At 40.8% G+C, this 20,871-nt stretch overlaps 2 protein-coding genes and 1 non-coding gene across 5 annotated transcripts; 2 read left to right on the forward strand and 1 right to left on the reverse strand.

Moving 5' to 3' along the window:
• The first annotated feature begins 1,221 nt into the window (after positions 1-1,221).
• Positions 1,222-11,252, forward strand: LOC131222361 (uncharacterized). Of its 2 annotated transcripts, XM_058217404.1 has the most exons (9): positions 1,222-1,758; positions 2,715-2,776; positions 3,679-3,793; positions 3,886-4,009; positions 4,599-4,679; positions 7,447-7,788; positions 7,920-8,104; positions 8,184-9,025; positions 9,110-11,252. In XM_058217404.1, exons 1-9 carry the CDS (start codon positions 1,412-1,414, stop codon positions 10,603-10,605), a joined length of 3,594 nt encoding a protein of 1,197 aa, XP_058073387.1. In that variant the 5' UTR covers positions 1,222-1,411; the 3' UTR covers positions 10,606-11,252. The 2 variants fall into 2 exon arrangements, with proteins under 2 accessions (XP_058073387.1, XP_058073386.1); XM_058217403.1 differs by lacking the exons at positions 1,222-1,758; positions 2,715-2,776; positions 3,679-3,793; positions 3,886-4,009 and adding an exon at positions 4,119-4,168.
• Positions 11,253-12,257: 1,005 nt separating this feature from the next.
• On the forward strand, positions 12,258-12,453 carry LOC131224398 (U2 spliceosomal RNA). Its single transcript, XR_009160886.1, has one exon. It is a non-coding gene; the product is annotated as a U2 spliceosomal RNA (small nuclear RNA).
• Positions 12,454-13,036: 583 nt separating this feature from the next.
• On the reverse strand, positions 13,037-20,189 carry LOC131222362 (psbP domain-containing protein 3, chloroplastic). 2 transcript variants are annotated; one of them, XM_058217406.1, is made up of 9 exons: positions 20,031-20,189; positions 19,822-19,934; positions 18,290-18,355; positions 16,138-16,218; positions 15,984-16,048; positions 15,696-15,771; positions 15,435-15,553; positions 15,230-15,274; positions 13,037-13,278 (listed from the first exon to the last, which is right to left on the reverse strand). In XM_058217406.1, exons 1-9 carry the CDS (start codon positions 20,186-20,188, stop codon positions 13,252-13,254), a joined length of 750 nt encoding a protein of 249 aa, XP_058073389.1. In that variant the 5' UTR covers position 20,189; the 3' UTR covers positions 13,037-13,251. The 2 variants fall into 2 exon arrangements, with proteins under 2 accessions (XP_058073389.1, XP_058073388.1); XM_058217405.1 differs by having other exon boundaries at positions 15,984-16,066.
• Between the last annotated feature and the right edge of the window lie 682 nt (positions 20,190-20,871).

Genomic DNA, 20,871 nt, shown 5'->3' on the forward strand with positions numbered 1-20,871 from the left:
TTATATGCTATCTAATCCACTCACCTGATGAGCTGCGTCAGAACGAGTAGTTTACCTAAAAATTAGGACATTCCAAGACTCATGTGTGCTACAACACTTGGATTTATAGATCTTACACTGTTTCCGTTAGTGTGGTCCACTTAAGTCTTTGGACTGATATTTTGGATTCACGGTGAAAATGTGGTGGCGCAACTGTTGAACAGGGTGGATCTCATTCATGCTATCTACATGGTGCTGGGGTGGTTGTATGCGTGCCCCTCGTTGGTGAGGCAAGCATGGTCCAATTTTCAAGGAACTCTGTACAGCAGTAGAAGTCAACAATCCAATGGTTTGGATTATCAAACCAATGGGCTCCCCACGTATTATAATCAAGAACGCGTGTGGACGTGCATGAATGCGGCCCATGTGTACCAAAGAATTCCTCCTCTCAGTTTCCTTCCCATGGAATAGGGCTGAAAGTAGGGTGGGTTCAACCCAACTAACTTGCGACCAACCCGACATTGGGTTGGGCTCGGGCAAGGCGTATCGTGTTCAGTCTCGAGCTTGGATTATACAAACACCAACCCAATGAAACTTAGGTCGGTCTTGGGTTGCCCAACCCAATCTATACCCGAACAATATATAAGTTACTTACAAATTAAAATTGAGTGTAGATCGACTATGTTGAAGGCACAAAAACTTCTAGTGCCGTTGGGTTTTATTGGTCCACGTCATTTTTTATGACTCAAGTTAATAAGATGCGTTGGATTTCTCTCTCTCAAATAGATTATGTGCTACATAACACAACTTTTAAAGGATTAGTTGTCCTCTATTTTAGATTGTTTGTTTATAAAAAATGAAATTCTTTATGAATAAAATCATAGTTACAATAAATAAATAAATAATATGTGGATTGAAAATATAATAGAATAATGTAATAATGAAAATATTAGCATATATCCACCTGAGTTGGGCTTGGGTTAGGTTAGGGTTGAGGTATGTGGACATTGGATTGGGTTTAGGGTTAAGCACCAACCCGACCCGTCCCGACCGAACCCAGGAATAGGCCTGTCAGCGGGCCGGGCCGACGGGTCGTAACTGTTCAAAAATTATGATTTTCGGGCTGAGCCCGGCCCATTGACACCCCTGACGAGGAATCGCCTAACTCGCCCGAGCCAGCTCAGTCGTGTCAATTCCCAACCCCTCTCCCTGTATTAAAGCAAAGAACATAAGGGAAACGGGATTTTCTCCTCTCAAGTGCCGGATCCTAGGGTTTTCTCTATATACCATTTCCCATCCTCCAAAAACCCTCCGATCTCCTTTTCTCCAAACCCTAATCTCCTTCTCTCTAGTCCCTAATCTCCTTCTCCATCGCATTCTACTTCCGATTCCTCCCCAAAGCCGCTACGATTTGCTAGAGAGAAAGAGAGAGATGGAAGACTACGCAGAAGAACTTCGGACGCCTCCGGTCTGTCTAGTATCTCTGGTAGGGTTTCCAGAGCTCCATCCGACGATCTCCAGCTTCCTGCACTCGGAGCAGCCTCCGATCAACACTCTTGCTTTGCCGGATTTCTCGAAGATCACTATCATGGTCGGGAAGCAAACGGACGGCCCGGATTCCGGGCGTACGACTCCGGCAGGGGGGATCTTGAAGAGAGATTGGTTAGCCAAGCACCGGACGAGGATCCCGGCGGTCGTCGCCGCGATGTTCGGGTCTGATCACGTGTCCGGCGATCCCGCGCAGTGGCTACAGGTCTGCAACGATCTTGAAAACCTGAAGTACGGATTCCTTCCTCTTTTTTTCTTCAATTTTTTTAAAGACCCGTTTGCTTGGATAAACAGGAAATTCGAAAAATTAAGAAATCCAAAGTAGATGGAAAACTAAAATTAAGTTCACGGGAGAGTATAGGATACCGAAAGCATGAAAAAATGGTGAGATTTTTTGTTTTTTTAAAAGGAGTAAGTGTGCAATGTAGGGTGCAATGTTTAGCTGAGAGTTGGCTTTTTTATGCCAAAAATGGTACAGGCGGGCCCCACCTTCCAACGATCTGAGGCGTTCATTTGTTGGAAAAACTGTTGTCTTGCATCTCGCTAATTGGACAAAATCTCAATGGAGGCAACTTTGAAGCATCACTCGTACATAATGAGCCCCCCCTCCCCAGAGGAACTAACTTTCTGAATTGCCAAAAGATGGGCCATACCTGCACAGAGTCTGAGCGAAACAAAAAATTGCTCTTTTTTATTTCTTCTTCTTTTCTTTTCCGACAGCATCATATAATGTCTTAGTTAAAACCCATTTTAGAAGTGTCTTGAATGGTTAGCTAGGTTAAACAGTTGGGTGGTAGCTAGGGTGAATGGTTTTGTTGTTGAATGGGGATCGTGTAAGGTGGGGGTGAGCGAGGGTCATGTCTTTTCGTAATTTGTGGGGAATGTTGGTGTTTTTGCTTTCTTTGTATAGTTTTGGCACTTTTTTTGCCTCTCTTCTAATAAAATTGATGTTACCTTTTAAAAAAAGTGTCTTGAAGTCCTGGCAAATCAAATTACTCCTGTTATGAAGTGTTCAAGTAATGCCAAGCTTAGACATAAAGCATTTGTTTCATGGTTTGAATCATTCCTTGGGTTTTTTCTTTTCTTTTCGTGAATTGCTTTTTTTGAGTGTGAAGGTTTGCTGTAGCCCTTCAGATGTGAACTCATATGATTGCAACCCCTTTGTTCTTTGTTATATCTATGGACAGAGCTGTGATTCGTGGAAAGAACATCAAGCTCGTTGTGGTTCTTGTGCAGTCCACTCCCAATGGTAAGTAATTGTGATGTGAAATTCATATCTGAATTTGTTTGAATTTTGTGGAGTCGTTATTCTTTTATACTGAACTGTTGTGTTGGGATGACACTGGATCATCTTTTTCATATGATCCTGCCTTTTTCTAATGCTTGGGATGGTGCCGGGTGATTTTTAGTCATTGATCTGCCCATTAAGAAAGAGTCCCAGGAACCATATTACTTGTATTTCTTGCTTGTTACATGTCGAGACTTGCATATATTTTCCTTATTTTTGTTTACTATATTTTATTGGATTTAGTGTTCAAATAGTGTCTAGTGTGGCATTGACCCCCCTCTGAAGCGAGGTGTAAGCTACGTAGTGTGTAGCAGAAGCTACACAATACTTCTAGATTTTTAATTAAGGTTGTGCTTGGTTGCAAAATATCGTTAAATTTCATAATATTTGGTGCCACCAAACACATCCTAAAATTATAGCAAAACTAGGGCAAAGATTAAGTATAGAGATGAAGAAATAGCAACGGAACTGATTTAATGCTTTTACATATGTTATTTTACTAAAATCATTGAAAGTATTAACCAGTGTTTATTGAAAATAGAAAAATGTAACAAATTATTAAAAAAATAACATATGTAAAATAATGTTTAGTGAAAACTAATGTGTAGTTTAAGCTACAGAGCGTGTAGCATATGCTAATTAGTGTGTAGCAAAGGCTACATGTGACTTAAGCTATTTTCATGAACTATGTAGCGTGAAGGCTAAGCTACTCTACATAGCACAAGCTATTTAGAACACTGATTGGATTCTTGCCTGTGATATTTTATGATATATTTTCCTTGTTGTTGTTTATGATACTTTAGCAGATGTTTGTATTGTCCTAGATCTAGACAGAAATATGATATCTTAACCATTCGATGCAGATGATGTCAGTGAAGATCTTATGACTGCTCTGAGAAAGCGTGCAGACATAGATTCTAAGCACCTTCTCATGTTTATTCAGAATGATGTATCAGGACTAAGACAGTCTCTCAACAGGTATGGAGTAGTTTTGATTCATATACCTGTTGGGTTTTAAGTTTGGCTTTCAGAATCCAATGTTCTGGTCTCATTTAGAAACCATTGCACAGGCTGGCGAGTATATTTGCAGAATTATCGAATGCTTATTATAGGGAGGAAGGACGGAGGATAAAAACCCGTGTTGAGAAGAAGAGCTTCACTTCTATTGAGATGAATATTCGTTACTGCTTTAAGGCAAGGGCCTGACATTTAGTGCTATTATTGATTATGCATATGATTTATTCTGCCTTGAAGCTCTGGGCTTGTGGTTGTTCCCTTTCTTGGATGGAACCAGAAGTTCCGTAAGAATGCTTTTATTTGGATTTCTTTCAGTCTCAAAATTTTAGCTATATGGTAATGCAAACTTATTTTTTCATCTTAATTAGGTAATTATAAAGTGAATCCCACACCCATAGTTTTATGTTTCTGTCAGGAAAATCATAAAAAATGGATCACTCAGAATGTAGTTGACAATATGACTCCCGTGTAACATTATTGGGTACATTTGGATGTTTGCGGTTCACAAGGCCAACAGGATACACTAGGAAAATCTCGGTAGATATTAGAAGGGGATGTTCCCACTTATATCTCAACGATGACTTGGGCTGGAAAAGTTGGAAAATGCTACCTACTTAATGTGGGTTGCATTTTAATGCCACTTTAACTGCCAAGTATATCATACACTATGAAGCCCTGCCAACTACATTTTGTTTGTGCACCGAAACGCTACCCAATGGGCACTAAATCTGTTAGTTATTACTTATCTAAAATTTTGAAATGCTAGGTTGCTGTATATGCGGAGTTTCGGAGAGATTGGGTTGAAGCTTTAAGGTCTTATGAGGATGCCTACCATGTGCTACGTGAGGTATGCTATACATAAACATCATTCATTTTCTTTTCTTCTTCTTCTTCTTCTGTTTTTTTTTTTTTTTTTTTTTTTTTTTAGAATTTTATTAAAAGGAAAGAAGCAAAAGACAGCAAGATGAAAAATGAAAAAGAACAAAAGAAACATAAACAGGAAAAGAAGGAACTAAAATACAACACCAGAACCCTGTCTGGCAGCAAAACCCAATACCCAAAATCCAAACAACAAAAGGAGGCTACGGCACCCAATCCCTAAAGACTACAAGGACCCTCAAGAAGAGCTGCATTGTTCAAGCATTGTTTCTCATAGGTAACCGATTAACAGCTCATTGAAGAGCTGCATCAGCATAAACTCCTGTAGTTTTGCACTCAATCATATGACACATGACACTCCCATCAGACCACTTTGCCATCATGTATTCTGCACAGATTGCAATATATTGTTGTTGATGGAAAAAAGAAGATATTATTCCCATCAAATCCCTTCTCTTTAGGAAATTTTTGTAAAGAAATCATTATTGAGTATATCTCTGAGGGGCAATCGAGCAGTTATCATCCCTCTTGGATTTTGCATTATGAAGTAGGGTGGTAAACAGAAACTGAGATCACTGTCGTGGCCCGGAGGCGCGATATCATGCAAACCTTTTGCAGAAGGTTGAATTTCCATCAAAGCCCTGATGTATTAGGATGTTTATCTTGCATTAAGTGGGGCATGTGGTTTTCTAATCCAGATCGTCATTCTACTGTCGTGGCCTGGAGGTCATATCATGCAACCCCCCCAACAGCAACCAAACTTGGAGAAACAGCAACACAATAAAAAAGGGACACACTGCCCTGGTTAAATGCTTAACCAGGCCTATGCACTAATCCAAAAGGCTAGCCCAATCAAGACCAATCTCTGAACCTGCTGTCCCAGCAAACTTATGGGATGCCAAGGCCCAATCTGCTAACATCCCTTTTCATCTTGTCCAATAGGGCCTTAGTGGAGATATGGGAGTCTTTAAATATTCACGAGCTTCTTTCTTTCCAAATCTCCTAACAAATAGCAAAGGGCACCAAGTTCCATAGGACCTTCTTTAAATATTCACGAGCTTCTTTCTTTCCAAATCTCCTAACAAATAGCAAAGGGCACCAAGTTCCATAGGACCTTACCTCTTCCCGTAGTGTTTTAAATAGCTTACGCTACGTGTAGCTTAGCCTTAACCTATGTAGCTCATGAAAGTAGGCATGTATCCTACTCTATATGCTAATTTACATACCCTACACACTACACAGCCTATGCTACACAGTACAAGTTATTTTTCACTAAAACATAGTTTAATTAATGTTTTCAATGATTTGTTACATTTTTCTATTTTTCAATAAAAGTTAGTCAATCTTTTCAGCAATTTTAGTAAAGCTAATAAAAGCAACAGTATAAATAAGTTCTGTTGCTCTTTCTTTATTTTTATAGTTAATCTGTCTTATTTTTCCTATTACTTTAGGTTGTGTTTGGTTGCACCAGATATCATGAAATTGTGTTATTAGTCGGTCAAATTTGGTGCCAAATATCATGAAATTTCATGATATCTGCTGCAACCAACGCTACCTTAATTAAAAATCTAGAGCTTATGCCTCACGCTTCAGAGGTGTGTATGGTATGCTACACTCTATTCAAAACACTGGTGTGAAGTGTGAACAGACTGGAACTCCAGCTAAGAAAATGATCTTCCAAAGAAGAGCAAGAAGACCAAGCCACGTTAAACTCCGCTTGAAAGAAATTCGTAGCTGTTGTAGCAGTCTGACAATGAAGTAACAGATGATGGTCACTTTCTTTGCTTCTTTTACACACGACACCTGTTTGAGAGGGCCATGCTGCAGCTTTGCAGCTTATCAATCATTAAAATCTTCTGTTTAACTGCCAACCACAAACGCTGCCTACAGGGGACATGAGCTTATCAATCTATGGAGAAGGCCAACTCCCTGATTAGAAGATCCTGGCCCATCAATAAGGAACCAAAAATAGACAGCAACAAGAAATACATCAATTGTCTGAAACAAAGAAAGCCACATATCGGGTGCCTAATCTTCCAACCAGAAACTTCTTGGGGCATTCCCAATCCAAGGTGGGAGTCATCACATGAACGTTCTAGATCACTTGGCCATATGCTCTACTTATATGGATCAGCAACATCCTAACCTTGATTGAGCATTCTCACAGAATTAATGGCCCAGAGAAACTCAATGACTAGCTCTGATTATCTGAAAACAGCCGACAGGCTGCTACTCGTTGATCTCATCAATAGCCCTCCTCTTTTACTCCCATTCTGCCCTGAGTCACTACTCGCCAGCCGATCGCCACTTTGACCACAATCAGAGACTTGGAACAGCCTGAAACCCCAAACCCACCTTACCTGACTTAGAAGTGTGAGCGTACTCTGATCTTTTATTGCGTGCCTGTGTGATGGCTGGCAGTTGAGAATAAGTGCTTTGTGGTTTCAGCAAGCAATCTCTAGTAAACTTGTTTTCGGATGACAAATGAAGTGGAAATCATGTGATTGTACACATTTTCTTTTTTACTTTTATGTATTTGAGAAATAGGCGTGCCAGGTTACATGTTTCAGTTTTCCAACTCTCTCTCTCTCTCTCTCTCTCTCTCTCTCTCAATTTATATGTCAATGGTAGTTAGGTATCAACATCTGCTGGAATGCATGTCTGTAGAAATAGGGTTGTTACTGTGAACTTTCAGTTTTGCTCTTCTTTATTCGTCATTTACCTTTTTTCTCCAGATGATTGGCACATCAAAAAGGTTGCCACCTATACAACGTCTGGTTGAGATAAAAGCTGTAGCAGAGCAACTGCATTTCAAAGTGTCAACTTTGTTGCTGCATGGTGGGAAGGTTGTAGAAGCCATCACATGGTTCCAAAAGCATATTGCATCTTACAAACGGCTTGTGGGGGCACCAGAAGTTGTCTTTCTTCACTGGGAATGGATGAGCAGGCAGTTCTTGGTATTTGCTGAGCTATTAGAGACAAGTTCTGTACCAATTCCTACCACTGCATCTCTCCCATCTGTCCCATCTGAAAGATCATTGACTGAGTGGGAATTTCAGCCATCTTACTACTATCAGGTGTGTCCTTTTCTTTACCAATATAAACTGTTTCTTTTGTTAGGCTTCTATCTCTCCTGTACAAGAAAAATGAGTATGACCGTATGGGATGGGAATGTTATTCTAAATCTCCCTGATTCCTTTGGCTACAGTCAGCAGCAAAGTACTTGAGGGAGAAAAGAGATTGCTTGGAACTCGCTTTGTCTGCATCAGAAAAAACCAAACACCCTCTAGGAGCAAATTCACTTGAAAGCAGCCCGGAATCTGTGATACCCTCTGTTTATGTGGGTCAATTTGCTCGGTTACTTGAGCAAGAGGATGGATTTGCAATGCTACCGTAAGTCTTGAAAGTTAGTGTCCAGGTGCTTCTGGTGTTGTTTCATGCTGATACTGACATTCCCATGTCAACCTTGCAGACTTACTGATGGAGAGTATGTGCTCCATGCCCTTGCAGAAGGGAAGAGGTTTCAAGATTCATATGAAATTATTGCACTGCTTAGGAAAAGTTTTGAATCATACAATAGCCTCAAAGTTCAGAGGATGGCTTCTTACTGTAGCAACCTTATGGCAAGAGAATATTTCAACATGGGGGACTTCAGTAACGCGAAGCAGCTTTTTGATGGTATCATGGGTCTTTATAGGCAAGAAGGTTGGGTCACATTGATCTGGGGGATTTTGGGTTACCTGCGAGAGTGCTCTAGAAAACTAGCTTCTCCAAGAGATTTTGTGGAATATTCTCTTGAAATGGCTGCATTGCCCATATTGTCTGGCGTTAGGGTGGCTTCTTCCGATCAAAAAGGAGTGTATGGCCCAGCTGGTCCACCTAGTCTACCACAACGAGTGAACATACAGAAAGAAGCTTTCGGGCTCTTGAAAGGAGAATCCACGCCACTGTCAAGTGAAGGCAGTAGTAGCCTCACTATAACAGAAGATCAACCCCTTCATCTTGAGATTGATCCCGTTAGCCCCCTTCGAGCAGCATTTCTAGCATCCGTTGCTTTTCATGACCAAGCTGTTAAGCTGGGTGCGCCTACCTTGTTTACAGTGTCACTTCTAACACAATTATCCCATCCAGTTGAGATTGATCAGTTGGAAATTCAATTCAATCAGTCTGTATGTAATTTCATTGTCATCAATGGGCAGAAAGCACTCTCAGAAGAAAACCCCATCCAGGAGCAGGGTCTTCGGATACAGACAGTTCCAAACCTTACACTAGTTTGGAACAAGTGGCTACGGTTGACATATAACATCAAATCGGGTATGGCCTCAAGTCTCCTCTTCTGTGCACTTCACTATTTCACATCTTTTATGTAAATATGAGGGACATGTATGACTAATGCAGGACAAACGGGAAAGCTCGAATGCCTGTCCATCATTGTAAAAATCGGACGCCACTCGACAATCTGTTGCCGAGCTGAGAGTCCTGCATCAATGGAGGAGTTGCCGCTTTGGAAGTTTGAGGACCGAGTAGAGACCTTCCCTACCAAGGACCCTGGTCTTGCATTCACTGGTCAGAAGGTTATCCAGGTCGAAGAGCCAGACCCTCAAGTCGATCTTGTTTTAAGTGCTTCTGGTCCTGCATTAGTTGGAGAGAACTTTGCAGTTCCTGTGACTATAACTTCGAAGGGCCACAAAGTTCTTTCTGGTGAGCTGAAGATTAATCTGGTGGATACGAGGGGAGGAGGATTGCTCAGCCCAAGAGAATATGAATCCTTCTCTTTTGACAGTCTACATGTTGAGCTTCTCAGTATTTCAGGGTCTACTGATGAGGACGAATCTCAAACCGATGTCGATGACATCAAGCAAGTTCAACAGTCATTTGGTTTGGTGTCTATTCCAGCTTTGGACATCGGGGAATCATGGTCTGGCAAACTAGAAATCAGATGGCACAGACCCAAACCCATCATGCTTTACGTGTCACTGGGTTACTCTCCAAACAGCAAGGACAAGGATGCTAACGCTCCTAAAGTTCACGTTCACAGAAGCTTGCAAATCGAAGGGAAGGCCCCTGTTGCTATAGGCCACCGCTTCATGATGCCATTCCGGCGTGACCCCTTGTTGCTCTCAAATATCAAACCAGCACTCGATTCCGATCTGTTGCCATCGCTTGCATTGAACGAGAAGAGCATCCTTATTGCCAGTGCCAGAAACTGCACTGAGGTGCCACTGCGGCTGATATCCATGTCTGTTGAAGTGGACGACAATGAAAGTATCCGTCGATGCACAGTTCAGCACGTGGGTGATAGTTCAACTGATCTTGCCCTTCTCATGCCGGGAGAAGAATACAAAAGGGTTTTCTCAGTCACGCCTCAGGTCAATTCCCCAAAACTCAGCATTGGGACGGTGTTTCTAAGATGGGTGAGAGATTTGGAGCTCAAACAGCAACCACATTCCGATGAAACAACCATTGGCATTTTGACGAAACACCAACTCCCTGACATAAAGGTGGAGAAGGCGCCTTTGGTTGTGATATTAGAATGCCCGCCCACCGCAATCCTTGGGGTTCCCTTCTCATTCTATCTGAGGATTCGGAACCAGACACAGTTGCTGCAGGAGATCAAATTTTCATTGGTGGACTCTCCAAGCTTTGTGTTAGCTGGGCCCCACAATGATGCCACCTTCATTCTTCCAGACTCCGAACACATCCTCAGTTACAAGCTTATCCCGTTGGCTTCTGGTCAGCAACAGTTGCCGCGGATTGCCGTAACCTCTATTAGATATTCAGCTGGGCTTAACCCATCACCTGCTGCGTGTACGGTGTTCGTCTTCCCATGCCAGCCTCATTTTGAGAAAAATGGAGAGGTGGTGAAAGTACCGGGGTCCGTCCCTGCAGTGTAAGTCATGCTATCATCAGACCAGAACTTGAAAACCTGTTTCTTCTTGGCTGTCGAATCTACATGAGGCAGGCCGAGACTTGACTGGATGCCAAGATCAATGGATGCATCTGAGCTTTGGGCACATGAAATCACACAATTCGTTTTGACTGCTAATGCATTGTTTGACAATGGTCAAGAGACTCGAACAGGTCACCACATTGTAGATCTCACCGGCGGGCTTGCGATATTTCATCCACAGTGCTTCAGACCTGCTACCATGTTGGATAGATCTTGGTCACAGTCTTGCAGCAGGCGCTGCTGTAATTTGGGATTCTCTGTGATTCTTCTACCTCATATCATTGTTTTATTTAGGCCTTTGATTGTCTCAAAGAGGAATTTTTTTTTTTTCTTTTTAATTTTTTTTAATTTTTTTGTTAATTAAAATTTTGATCCTTGTACGAAGGGATGGTACTTTGAAATTGAAAATATTCTTCACATCTGGCATGAGTCTGTTAAGAGTGCCATTCAGACTGTTGATTTGATGAGTCCCACTAGATGGACCATGATCATCACAAGTAGATGGTTTAAGTTAAAATACAGCACGTTCTATATCATGTGTGACAAAGCCAGAAATCGGATGGTTAGGATCTAATCTGGAAGCTTTCTGGGGCATCCTTGGGCTGCAGTGGGCCCATGGTGTTTGTTCATCGGACCGTTGATCTTGTTGCCCCCATTGTAGGGGAAACCCTCGAACGTCTTCCTTCCGATGGTTGAATCATGCTGTCCACAAGCGTACTAGTCCGGACCAGTGCCTGAAGTAATAATGCCAATCAGTGGTCTACAAACGGATGTTTGAATATGTGGCCAGTGATCCATATTTGACAGAAGTCCATTAATTGAATAGTTAAGATCACCTGATCAGTGGTCTACCCGTCATGTGGTCATCAAGATGAACGGTTTGCACACCAGACACTGAATCATGGCCCCGAGAGTATGTTGTATCGTGGTATCAAGTAAAATGATGAGTTGGACTCTTATTGAGAGAGAGAGGGAGAGAGAGATATTAACATTCAACAAACAAATGCCCCGCCATGTTACAATCGATAAGACTGATGAATCATGCCCAAAAATTCATCTAGACATGATAACCGGCCTTTCAATTTGTATGCTACAAATAGATGGGTGGGAAGAAAAATACAACAATGGTCCACATTTTAACTTGAAAGAGGCCCAACATTGATGACTAGGATCTTCGAATCTAGAAATTTGAGTCACGGATCACCTCACCACCAACATTCATGTGCGAGAGACATCTGAACAGTGCAACCATCTACAAATCTAGTGGGCCCCACATTGAGGCCGGATATGGAGCATTGACAAGTTCTTTGAGAACCCTACGTTCATTTCACCTTCTGGGATGGAGCACAAGATGAACCGGCCTGATTTATGCAAATGGGCATCTACGTAGTGGGGCCACTTCATGGGAGACTGCAAATGTCCCACACGCTTGCCACGTGAGTTCCTACGAATAGGGATGATGTCAAGCCGCCTCCAGGCTCCAACATGTAATTTATCAATTTCTTTATTTTATTTTTTAGTCCCACATCGGCTGAAGAAGTGAAAGATAAAGCAGAAGAGTCACTATAAATTGGAGTTGAAGCAAAAATAAAATTCATACCTTTCTCGGCCTTTTGGCTAAGATCAAGTGTAGTATCTGTTCTTATCAGTTTAATATCTGATACGTGGCCCATCGGGTCACATGATATTAAATTAATTTCTTGTGGGGAATGGTCCACCACAGCAGCTTGCTGCTGGGATCATTGATCGTCGCCTTTGTGTTGCACTATTGCATTGGCCTGGCGCACCCCTCCCAAACCTAATTTAATTGTTTATTTACAATACGCAGAAATTACTGGACCAATCAGTTTTTAGTAGTAAACTATTTCATGTAGTATCATCCTTCTGGTATTTGGAATGATACACCGAACTGGTATTAGGAATAGCAGTCATATACATCATGGGTAGGTCCCAAGTCAGGGGCTCACCCACCACGATGGATAGGGGGATCCACCGAACCCGTGGCCCAAAATACTAACCAGGTGGGCCACAATTGGATGTTGTGTAATGAATGGATCCACTTGCACAGGATGCGCCAATGGTTGAGATTGGAGCCAACTACCAAAATACATACTAAAATGGTGGGGTATACCTAATCCATACCCCAACACCACAACAATTGCCTTTATTTCAGTGTGTGTGGGGCCTAGCTTTACAGTGATCGTGAGTATCATCCTACCCGTTCATTAGATTTGCTCCCCATGCTAGGCCTAGATCCCCCAAATCCAGCCTGATTCATAACTCAGGTGGGACACAAAAAGGGAAACAGGGGGGAATCCCAACACCACAACTTCCAGATGGAATGCGACGTCCACCCAGTTGTATATAGGTCAGCGTAAGTGCCATTTTGTTATGATTTCTTATACAAACGGTGATGAATGCCTTTATCAGTTACATCTGATATTATAGTATATGGCATAACAGAAGGCCATGAAAGATGAAAAGAGATAGTTACTCCCATCTTTGGTCAACGAACAGGTACGATTGGGTCCAGCTCTCTGAGTTCATGAAAAGCTCAAAAACTTGGCATCCATGATCCTCGCTGTTTTCCTCAGAACAACTTGAAAGACGACACCGACTGCAAAACAGTACAATTCAGTCGCTTGGTTAGAGCAGCATGGCATGGCCTGGCCTGGCCTAAAGGCTGCATTTGGATTCTCAAGGGAATAGAATTCTGGATGTTCAGTTTAAAACGAAATGACAAGAAGCCAGAAATTAAGGGCTTGTTTGGGTGCGACTAAATATGAGGTTTAGCACATTTTTTTCCCCAGATAAGACCCTGTTGAAAACATAAAAATGGCTGAGATGAACCTAGGATTGTGGCCAGCCAGGCATCCGGCCAGCTTGAAATTTCATTCAATTGAGTTTTTCTTGGGATGGCAAACTTGATGAACAGTTTGGATTGTCAAATAGATGGTACATCTGAGCACACATGTCAGAGACAGATAATCAACACCTGCTAAACCCATTATTTTCTTTAAAAAAAAGGGGGGGAGGGCACAGCTTTCTGGACAAATGCATGTCCACTGCAGATGTAATGCAAAATGTAAATAAGTGGCATCGAAACACATCCTAACAATGGTTTCTTAGTGTTGTGAGTAGCACTTCAATTTTAGTTAACATTTCTTTCAGGGTCAACCCTCATTATGAAGACTAGAGAATGATTATTCAATTACTCACATTCTATTAGACTAGTCATTGTAATTCAGTTCAGGATGCACCTAAACACGCCTCAAGTTATGGTTCAAAGTTATCTATTTCAGTTCTGGGCTTGTTTGATAGCGCGGAATACATGGCAGATTCTGCTGTTTGAAAATAGAGATTTTGGGGTATCTGCCTAGCTGGATTCCACGTGAAAAGAAAAGACAAGAAATAACTGAAATTTTGGCGTATATTTGGAAATCTTCACTGAGAAGAAGACCGTTCCATCACCTTGCCCACGTTGAATATTGCGAACGTCACTCCTCGCCTACTCCCACAACAGTCTTCCCTCTTCTTAAGACACCATCGGCACCCATTTCTTCTAACTTCTCCTTCGATGGTCCCTTTAACATATTGCCTAAGCAATTAATCTGGTAGGACTTCAAGCATGCACTAGACCGGTATTCATTTTGATAAAACTTAATAAATGTAAAAAAATCCTTCCGAATGTAAGGTTATAAATGTATGTCCCAAAGATTACACATGTGCAATGCATCAACTACATATCAAACAGGCCCTTACAGAAGATCTAAGGCCCTGTTTGGTTGCCACTTTAAAAAAATGATCTCATCTCATTTTAGTTAACAGTAATCATGCATTAGAGGCTTTGGTTTGGATTAAAAGTAATTTTGATAAGCACATAATTGATATAAACTATGATCACTAACACATAATTACTGTTAACTAAAATAAGATTACCTCAATTTTAAGTGGCAACCAAACAAGGCCTAAGATGTTGGCCAGATTTTGGTTAGTGGAGACAACTAACATTTCCGACATGGAGGTAATTAAGAGGTAACTAAGACCATCCATAAGTTCCAGCGTTCTCACTGATTAGGCAAAATGACTCGTCTGGTGCTTTTGACAGGAAACTCCATTTTTCAAAAAGGTTTGCAGATCAGATGTGGGGAATCATAAAATGTGTGATTAACAGTTAACTTGGCCCAATAGATTAAACTACCTGGCCCACCTTTTGGTGATTAAAATTGTTGATATGGGTGAGTGGCTGAAAGATACCCTGAAATCTCCCCCATCGAATGATCCTAACCATCCTGTTTTGCCCCAGCTAAATATGGACTTCTGTTTGCAAGTATCCACTTTCATCAGATGGCCAGATCATGGAATAGGGGAGATAATAAGGAACCCCTTTCAAATTATCCATGACAGAATAGCCCCTAGAGATGAATGTTCGTTTCAGATAGTTTGATGTTTTGGGAAAATTTATAAACGTCACCACCAAGGTTGCATGCAGAGCTTTTCGAGTCGATGGGGATTGCATGGATAAAGGGCAAGAAAGCTCAATATTCAACAAATTTCTCGTCAATTACCTTCTCAATTTTGGATCTGTATATCTCCGACTCTTCCTCCAAAAACTGCAGAAGATTATTGATTTTTAGCTGAAAATCAGTGCCATCCCAAGATATGAGGTACAAGCAACTAAAATATATATGATCAGGACAGTTGTTGGGACCTATGCCTAGAAGCAAACAACAAGATCTATAGCATATATTCCTCTGAAGTAGCAACACATACCTGCCCAGTTACGGTATATAGTCTGTTGTACCAACCGTTGGATGCCATGCCAATGGCAGAAAATATGTGCCGGCAGCTTTCACCGGGATTTTGCAACGAATATTCGATGTAATACAACCCTGATCAGTTAGAGTATTGTAATTATAAAAACATCCAAATGCTTTGGGTTGAATAGTTTATACTGTCATCAGATATGCATAAATACTAGCTGATAGCACACATAGTATAGAAAGTGTAGCAAACTTGTAGAGAGGCAATTACCATTTCCAGCTTTAGAATCTAAAAGTTTTGCAGCCAAACCAGGGGGTCTCTGCCAGCTTCTGTCCAAGCCACTTACCTTTTTTTTTTCAATCAAAATACATTTGAACTACATTTAGATTAGCCCAATCAAATGAATTCCCAGTGGAAGGACTACAAAACCATTAGGCCATGTTTGGCAGATGCCTACAAATGAGTTCAACTCATTTTGGCTTACTGTAATGATCTAATAGAGATCTTGAACTCATTTTTAGGCATCTACCAAACAGGGTCTTGTAAAGCAAAACCCACCAGACTCTCCGCAAAAGCATCGACTTTGCCAAAAGATTCCAGTCTGGTAAAATCCGGACCAAGCCCTGTAATTACAACACTGACTGAAGAAGCCCATTTAGTAATTCTCAAATTCAGGAGTTAGATTTTGATGCACCATAAAATCAACAAGTACCATTAGAATTCGAAGCTTCTGTTGGGTAAAACGCAGTCACCGATTTGTAACCATTAGGTTCACCTGCACCCACGAGCCATTCTGCATAAACATGCCCCAAACCTCTTAGTAACTAATGACTATAAGCTATGATCCAAACATGATTGAAATACTAATATATAAAAAACATGTTGTAACATTAATGTAATTAATATCTAATGATTTTACTATTGAAATCAATCAAATGGTCAGTGCATTAACTAGTTGTCCAAAAGTAGTCATCAACATGGCATGTAAATCATATGATTATTTATTTCGAGTGCATGATTCATGAGTGTGAATCATATCGTTGACCACGATCATATTATTTCCCCTTTTTCCTGCATTGCGTCTTTAAACATTCCCTGAACTCTTACTTAGGCATGCTTGCTGTTTGACATGGATGTGATGTGCCAGACACGGGGACCCTGAAGGACCCAAATTCTTATACAGATAAAACTATGAAATTCTGAATTAATATATAAATTTCACTTCATATATGTCTAAGATGGTCACGCTTGGTGAACTTGTTTGGCACAGCATGCTCGAGACTGAAATGCAAATTCCTCTTTTTAGGTAACATGCAGTACTTAATCTAAGGTGCATTGTTACACATGTGACAGTGTATGGTAAACATACATTGGTGGGTCCCATGCTATTCTTTGTAGCCAACTACCCCTTTGCACTTTTGGCTTGTGCACCTGATACGAGACAACTCTATGTGCATGTGGGTGCCTGGAGCCCAGCATTATATCTGGAAACTCCCCTTCCATGAGCCTCCTTTACTTGCCTTTTTGGGGTAAGCATGTACTGGTTGGGCTAGGGGTTAGTACCACATGGGATCGTGTTGTCATGCAACTGTTGTCAATGTGAGCCTCTACTATGCCCTGTTACAGAGCCTAGGTAAAAGTGGAAGGATGATGTCAGGGGGCCCCAATCATAAAACTTCTGCCAATCAACCATGTAAAAATCTGATCCCAAATTGTTGAAAGAAGGCTAAGATATGATGATCATGATGATGAGGACACTGATGATATGCATAAGATACACAATAATGTATCTACATGCTAAAAATACTCTCAGAATTGTATTAATGTATATGAAACTACTAAAATACAATAAAATAAATTAACTTTTTTCATAAGAGAATGTGCTGGCAGGTGAGGGAAGCAATTACTTAAAAAACAGTCCTTATTACATGGTCTACACGCACTTTACTCAATTATATTCACTGTCACCATGAATAATATGAGTAGGCCCCATTGTTGTTGAACTCTTTTCTCACTCAAGTAATCCTATCCAATGAATCAATCTAACTACCACCTAAAAGCTTAGCCTTCACAGCTAGAAAGACATGATTGTTTCCTCCAAGCTGCCACGGATCATGCAGGTTGATAACCAACCAAAAGCTTAGTCTACACAAACCTTGATAACATGGCTCACCTATCTAGAGAAAGACATAAGATATCAGTATTATCAACAATGATTGTAATAACAGCGATAACATCACCTAATACAAACAGGTGTTGCCCATGAATTGATACAGTTACACTGGCCCGTATTGGCCTGAAACAGCCCAACACAGGGGTGATACAATCCTGTGTCAGTTGTGACCTATATGATACACCGGAAAATATTTGCAATTCATGGGTATGAGGAAATGATGGCTGATAAATACAAATCTTATAAATATATCCTCCACATGAACAAAACCATACACTAACTTTGAAACACCAATTCCTAACAAACCCATTAAAGATTTCAATTCCATACAGAATTATAGTTCTTTATTGAACTTTCATGTCAGTCTAGAATTTTATAGATATTTAGTCCACACCAAAAAAGATAAAGAAAAAGAAAAAGAAAAGAAAAGAAAAAAAAGAACGAAGAAAAGAAATGTTGATACAATACTCTATTTCCTAACAAATTTATATAAGATATCATCGATACTCATACTAATAAAGTAAACTTAATAAAGATCCAAAGCGCGAATTCAACTTAGTAAGGAATATGTAGATAGTTCATTAAAACGTACAATGCTAACATGATATTCAAATTTCTGACAAATGGTTGATCATCCATAACAATCTCCATTAATTCTTAATTGAGATTTAAAATTGCAAACGTGATTCACCTTGTGGAATTGATATCTGGAACTTATTTGAATCATCGGAGTAGATACGAAAGTCCTCTTTCAGATCTAGCAAATAGGAAACCTTGCCACAAGATTAAGAAAAGAAAGACTACCAATAGTTTCAGAATTTGTGTGAGAGAAAGAAAGAGAGAGCTGATCAACTACTACTGGTAGTATGATGTGACCCTTTTTTTATGCTTATGAATTTTATTTTTTTCCCAAATTTGCCCTGAAAAAAAAATGGACGTGTTCACAGACAAAATGCTTGTAAAAAGGGTGTTGTGTACTAACAAGCTAACCAAGAAAACAAAAGCTTCCAGTCAGTTGTAAGTGATCAGTTCTTACAAAGAAAAGCAAACATTAGGGGCCTCATCAGCTACAAGCTTGGGTGGAACTAAACCAACAATGCCATGTCTGATGTTTCATGACATCTAATCTGTCCATCATATGTGCCCACTCATGTTCCCCTTGGGGCCCAAAAAGCAGGCCAATCCAAAGCTCAGATTTGCCACTCCACAGGGAAAGTTAGGTTGGGGACACCCACCCTTAAAAACCTTCCAGATCGTGTGCAGGGCCGCTTTTTGCACATGTCAGCCAATCCATTCATAAGGTGCCCCACCAGGGTTGATGGACACCCCAAAATCCTGGAATTCAAAAACTCAGGTGGGCCACACCACGTGATTTTAGAGGTTTTAGTCATTTTTTTTTACATGTTGTGGCCCATTTGTGTTTTGGATCAGCTTGATTTTTGGGCTTCAAGGAGAACACGAGAAGGAGCACACGATGTACTCATTGGAGGGTGATACATGCACGACATGGCCCACCAGCCGATACTCTCTGACCGGTGAGGTCCTGAGGGACTACAATAGTGGGTTGTCCCGCGGACTACTCAACCGCAGCAGGTGCATGTCTGTGATATCAAATCTTGCTCCACGTGCAATACAATGGCTGGAACTGGTCGAGATGTGGGACCCAGCAATGAATATAACATCACCCAAAAATCATAGCAACCATTGAATCCATTGACAATGTGAACCATTTAAATAATTTCTTTGAGAAAACCTTCGATACTCTGGCAGAGCTTGCAGGATGATAAGCCGGCACTGAGAAATTACTTATAAATCGCATTTATTGGACGGTTAAAAATGAAAGATATCCAGTATTCATATTCGAATAAACAAGGAGGGTAGGATTGTTCAATCACTCTTTATCTTCGGACCGTGACTCAAGGAACAGTGGATCCCACAATTTAATCGGTTTAATTCGAGTTAATATATGCCACGTGTACAATTTCTGAGTGCCTGCGTATCAAGCGACATCCGTTGACAGAGGATCATATATTCTTCCAACAGAACATAATCGAACGGTTAGGATCATCCTAAACGGTATGTTGTCTATTTGGCCTATCATTGGGAGAGAAGTGCCTCTTGAGCAGTACGGACCACGTCACGTGACACTATGGAGCACAGTGTCACGTGCTCTGAGCTGAGAGAGAGAGAGAGAGAGAGGGAGAGAGGGAGGGAGGGAGATACCGGTCTCTGCAGAAGCGGATCCTGCAAAGATCGAATGGAAGGAAGAACCGCAGAATAGGAATTGAATCAAAACGTCTCTCCTTCTCCTTATCGATTCTTCTTTGAAGCCATTCCTACCAACGAAAAGAGATTTTGAGAAAAGAAAGAAGGAAATTGTTTTTGGAAGAATCCGTTTGGAAAATAACTGAAGCGAAGGGGATCGCAATTACCTCGAATCGCGATCCGTTTGGATATTCTGGAAGCAGAGAATCGATCGATTTCTGCATTTCGAAACATAAGATGGAGAGCGGTGTCGCCGTAGGAGCGTTGTTTGCAAACGAAGGGAGCAAACGGACGCCATGCTTTGGAGATTGGCTTTCGGACCCATTTCTTTTTAAAGGATAAGACTAAGATGATAGTTCACCACCACTTTTTAGCTTGTGGTGTCCTGTACAGTTACGGAAATCTCAACCATCCAATTTGTGGGCCTCGCTGTTGATTGACTGCAGCTCTAAAATTATACTGACTGGACGATTTTAAGTATGGGATTTGTGCTGTCGAATGGATGGTTTAAAATGAAGTGGTCAGCGGACTGGATTCAACGAGCAAAATTTGATGGTTAAGATTTTCCACGAGCATGTGAGAACCGTACATATTACCGACTTCTTGCATGTCTCATGGTTACATGATCTTTACCCAAAAATGAAAAAGAAATGACTACTTAGAGGATTATTGGACGAAGACATTGCACATTACCGTTCAGGAGTTGTTTGGATTACTTATAATTTCTGTACATACTGTAATTAAATATTCATGCAAGACAGAGCTTAGAGGAGTAAATCTTTTCAAAACCAATGAATGATGTATAAAGTATTCATTAATGGTAGACTATTAGGATAAGATCCTTGCGCTAAATCAATCATTTGGTGGGCTATAGAAGTGAGCTCACCAATTCAAATTCCAACTAATAAATTAGTATAAATTAATAACAACTAATTAAAAAAAAATTTGTTAGCTTGTTAGTACACCCACTGTCAGTTCACACTAATACTTTAGTTTTAGCCACCCCAT

The sequence above is a fragment of the Magnolia sinica genome, chromosome 13 (assembly GCF_029962835.1).
Source record: "Magnolia sinica isolate HGM2019 chromosome 13, MsV1, whole genome shotgun sequence".
NCBI lineage: Eukaryota > Viridiplantae > Streptophyta > Magnoliopsida > Magnoliales > Magnoliaceae > Magnolia > Magnolia sinica.

What these genes read in the sequence shown, in the direction of transcription:
- LOC131222362 (XM_058217405.1), bottom strand. Translation starts at nt 20,188, where the DNA reads ATGGGTCCGAAAGCCAATCTCCAAAGCATGGCGTCCGTTTGCTCCCTT. An exon ending in CAAACGGATCGCGATTCGAG is followed by an intron (nt 19,935 to 20,030) that starts GTAATTGCGATC and finishes TTTCGTTGGTAG; the next exon opens with GAATGGCTTCAAAGAAGAAT. An exon ending in CCAGATATCAATTCCACAAG is followed by an intron (nt 16,219 to 18,289) that starts GTGAATCACGTT and finishes ATGTTTATGCAG; the next exon opens with AATGGCTCGTGGGTGCAGGT.
- LOC131222361 (XM_058217404.1), top strand. Translation starts at nt 1,412, where the DNA reads ATGGAAGACTACGCAGAAGAACTTCGGACGCCTCCGGTCTGTCTAGTA. An exon ending in CTAAGACAGTCTCTCAACAG is followed by an intron (nt 3,794 to 3,885) that starts GTATGGAGTAGT and finishes ACCATTGCACAG; the next exon opens with GCTGGCGAGTATATTTGCAG. An exon ending in GATGGATTTGCAATGCTACC is followed by an intron (nt 8,105 to 8,183) that starts GTAAGTCTTGAA and finishes TCAACCTTGCAG; the next exon opens with ACTTACTGATGGAGAGTATG.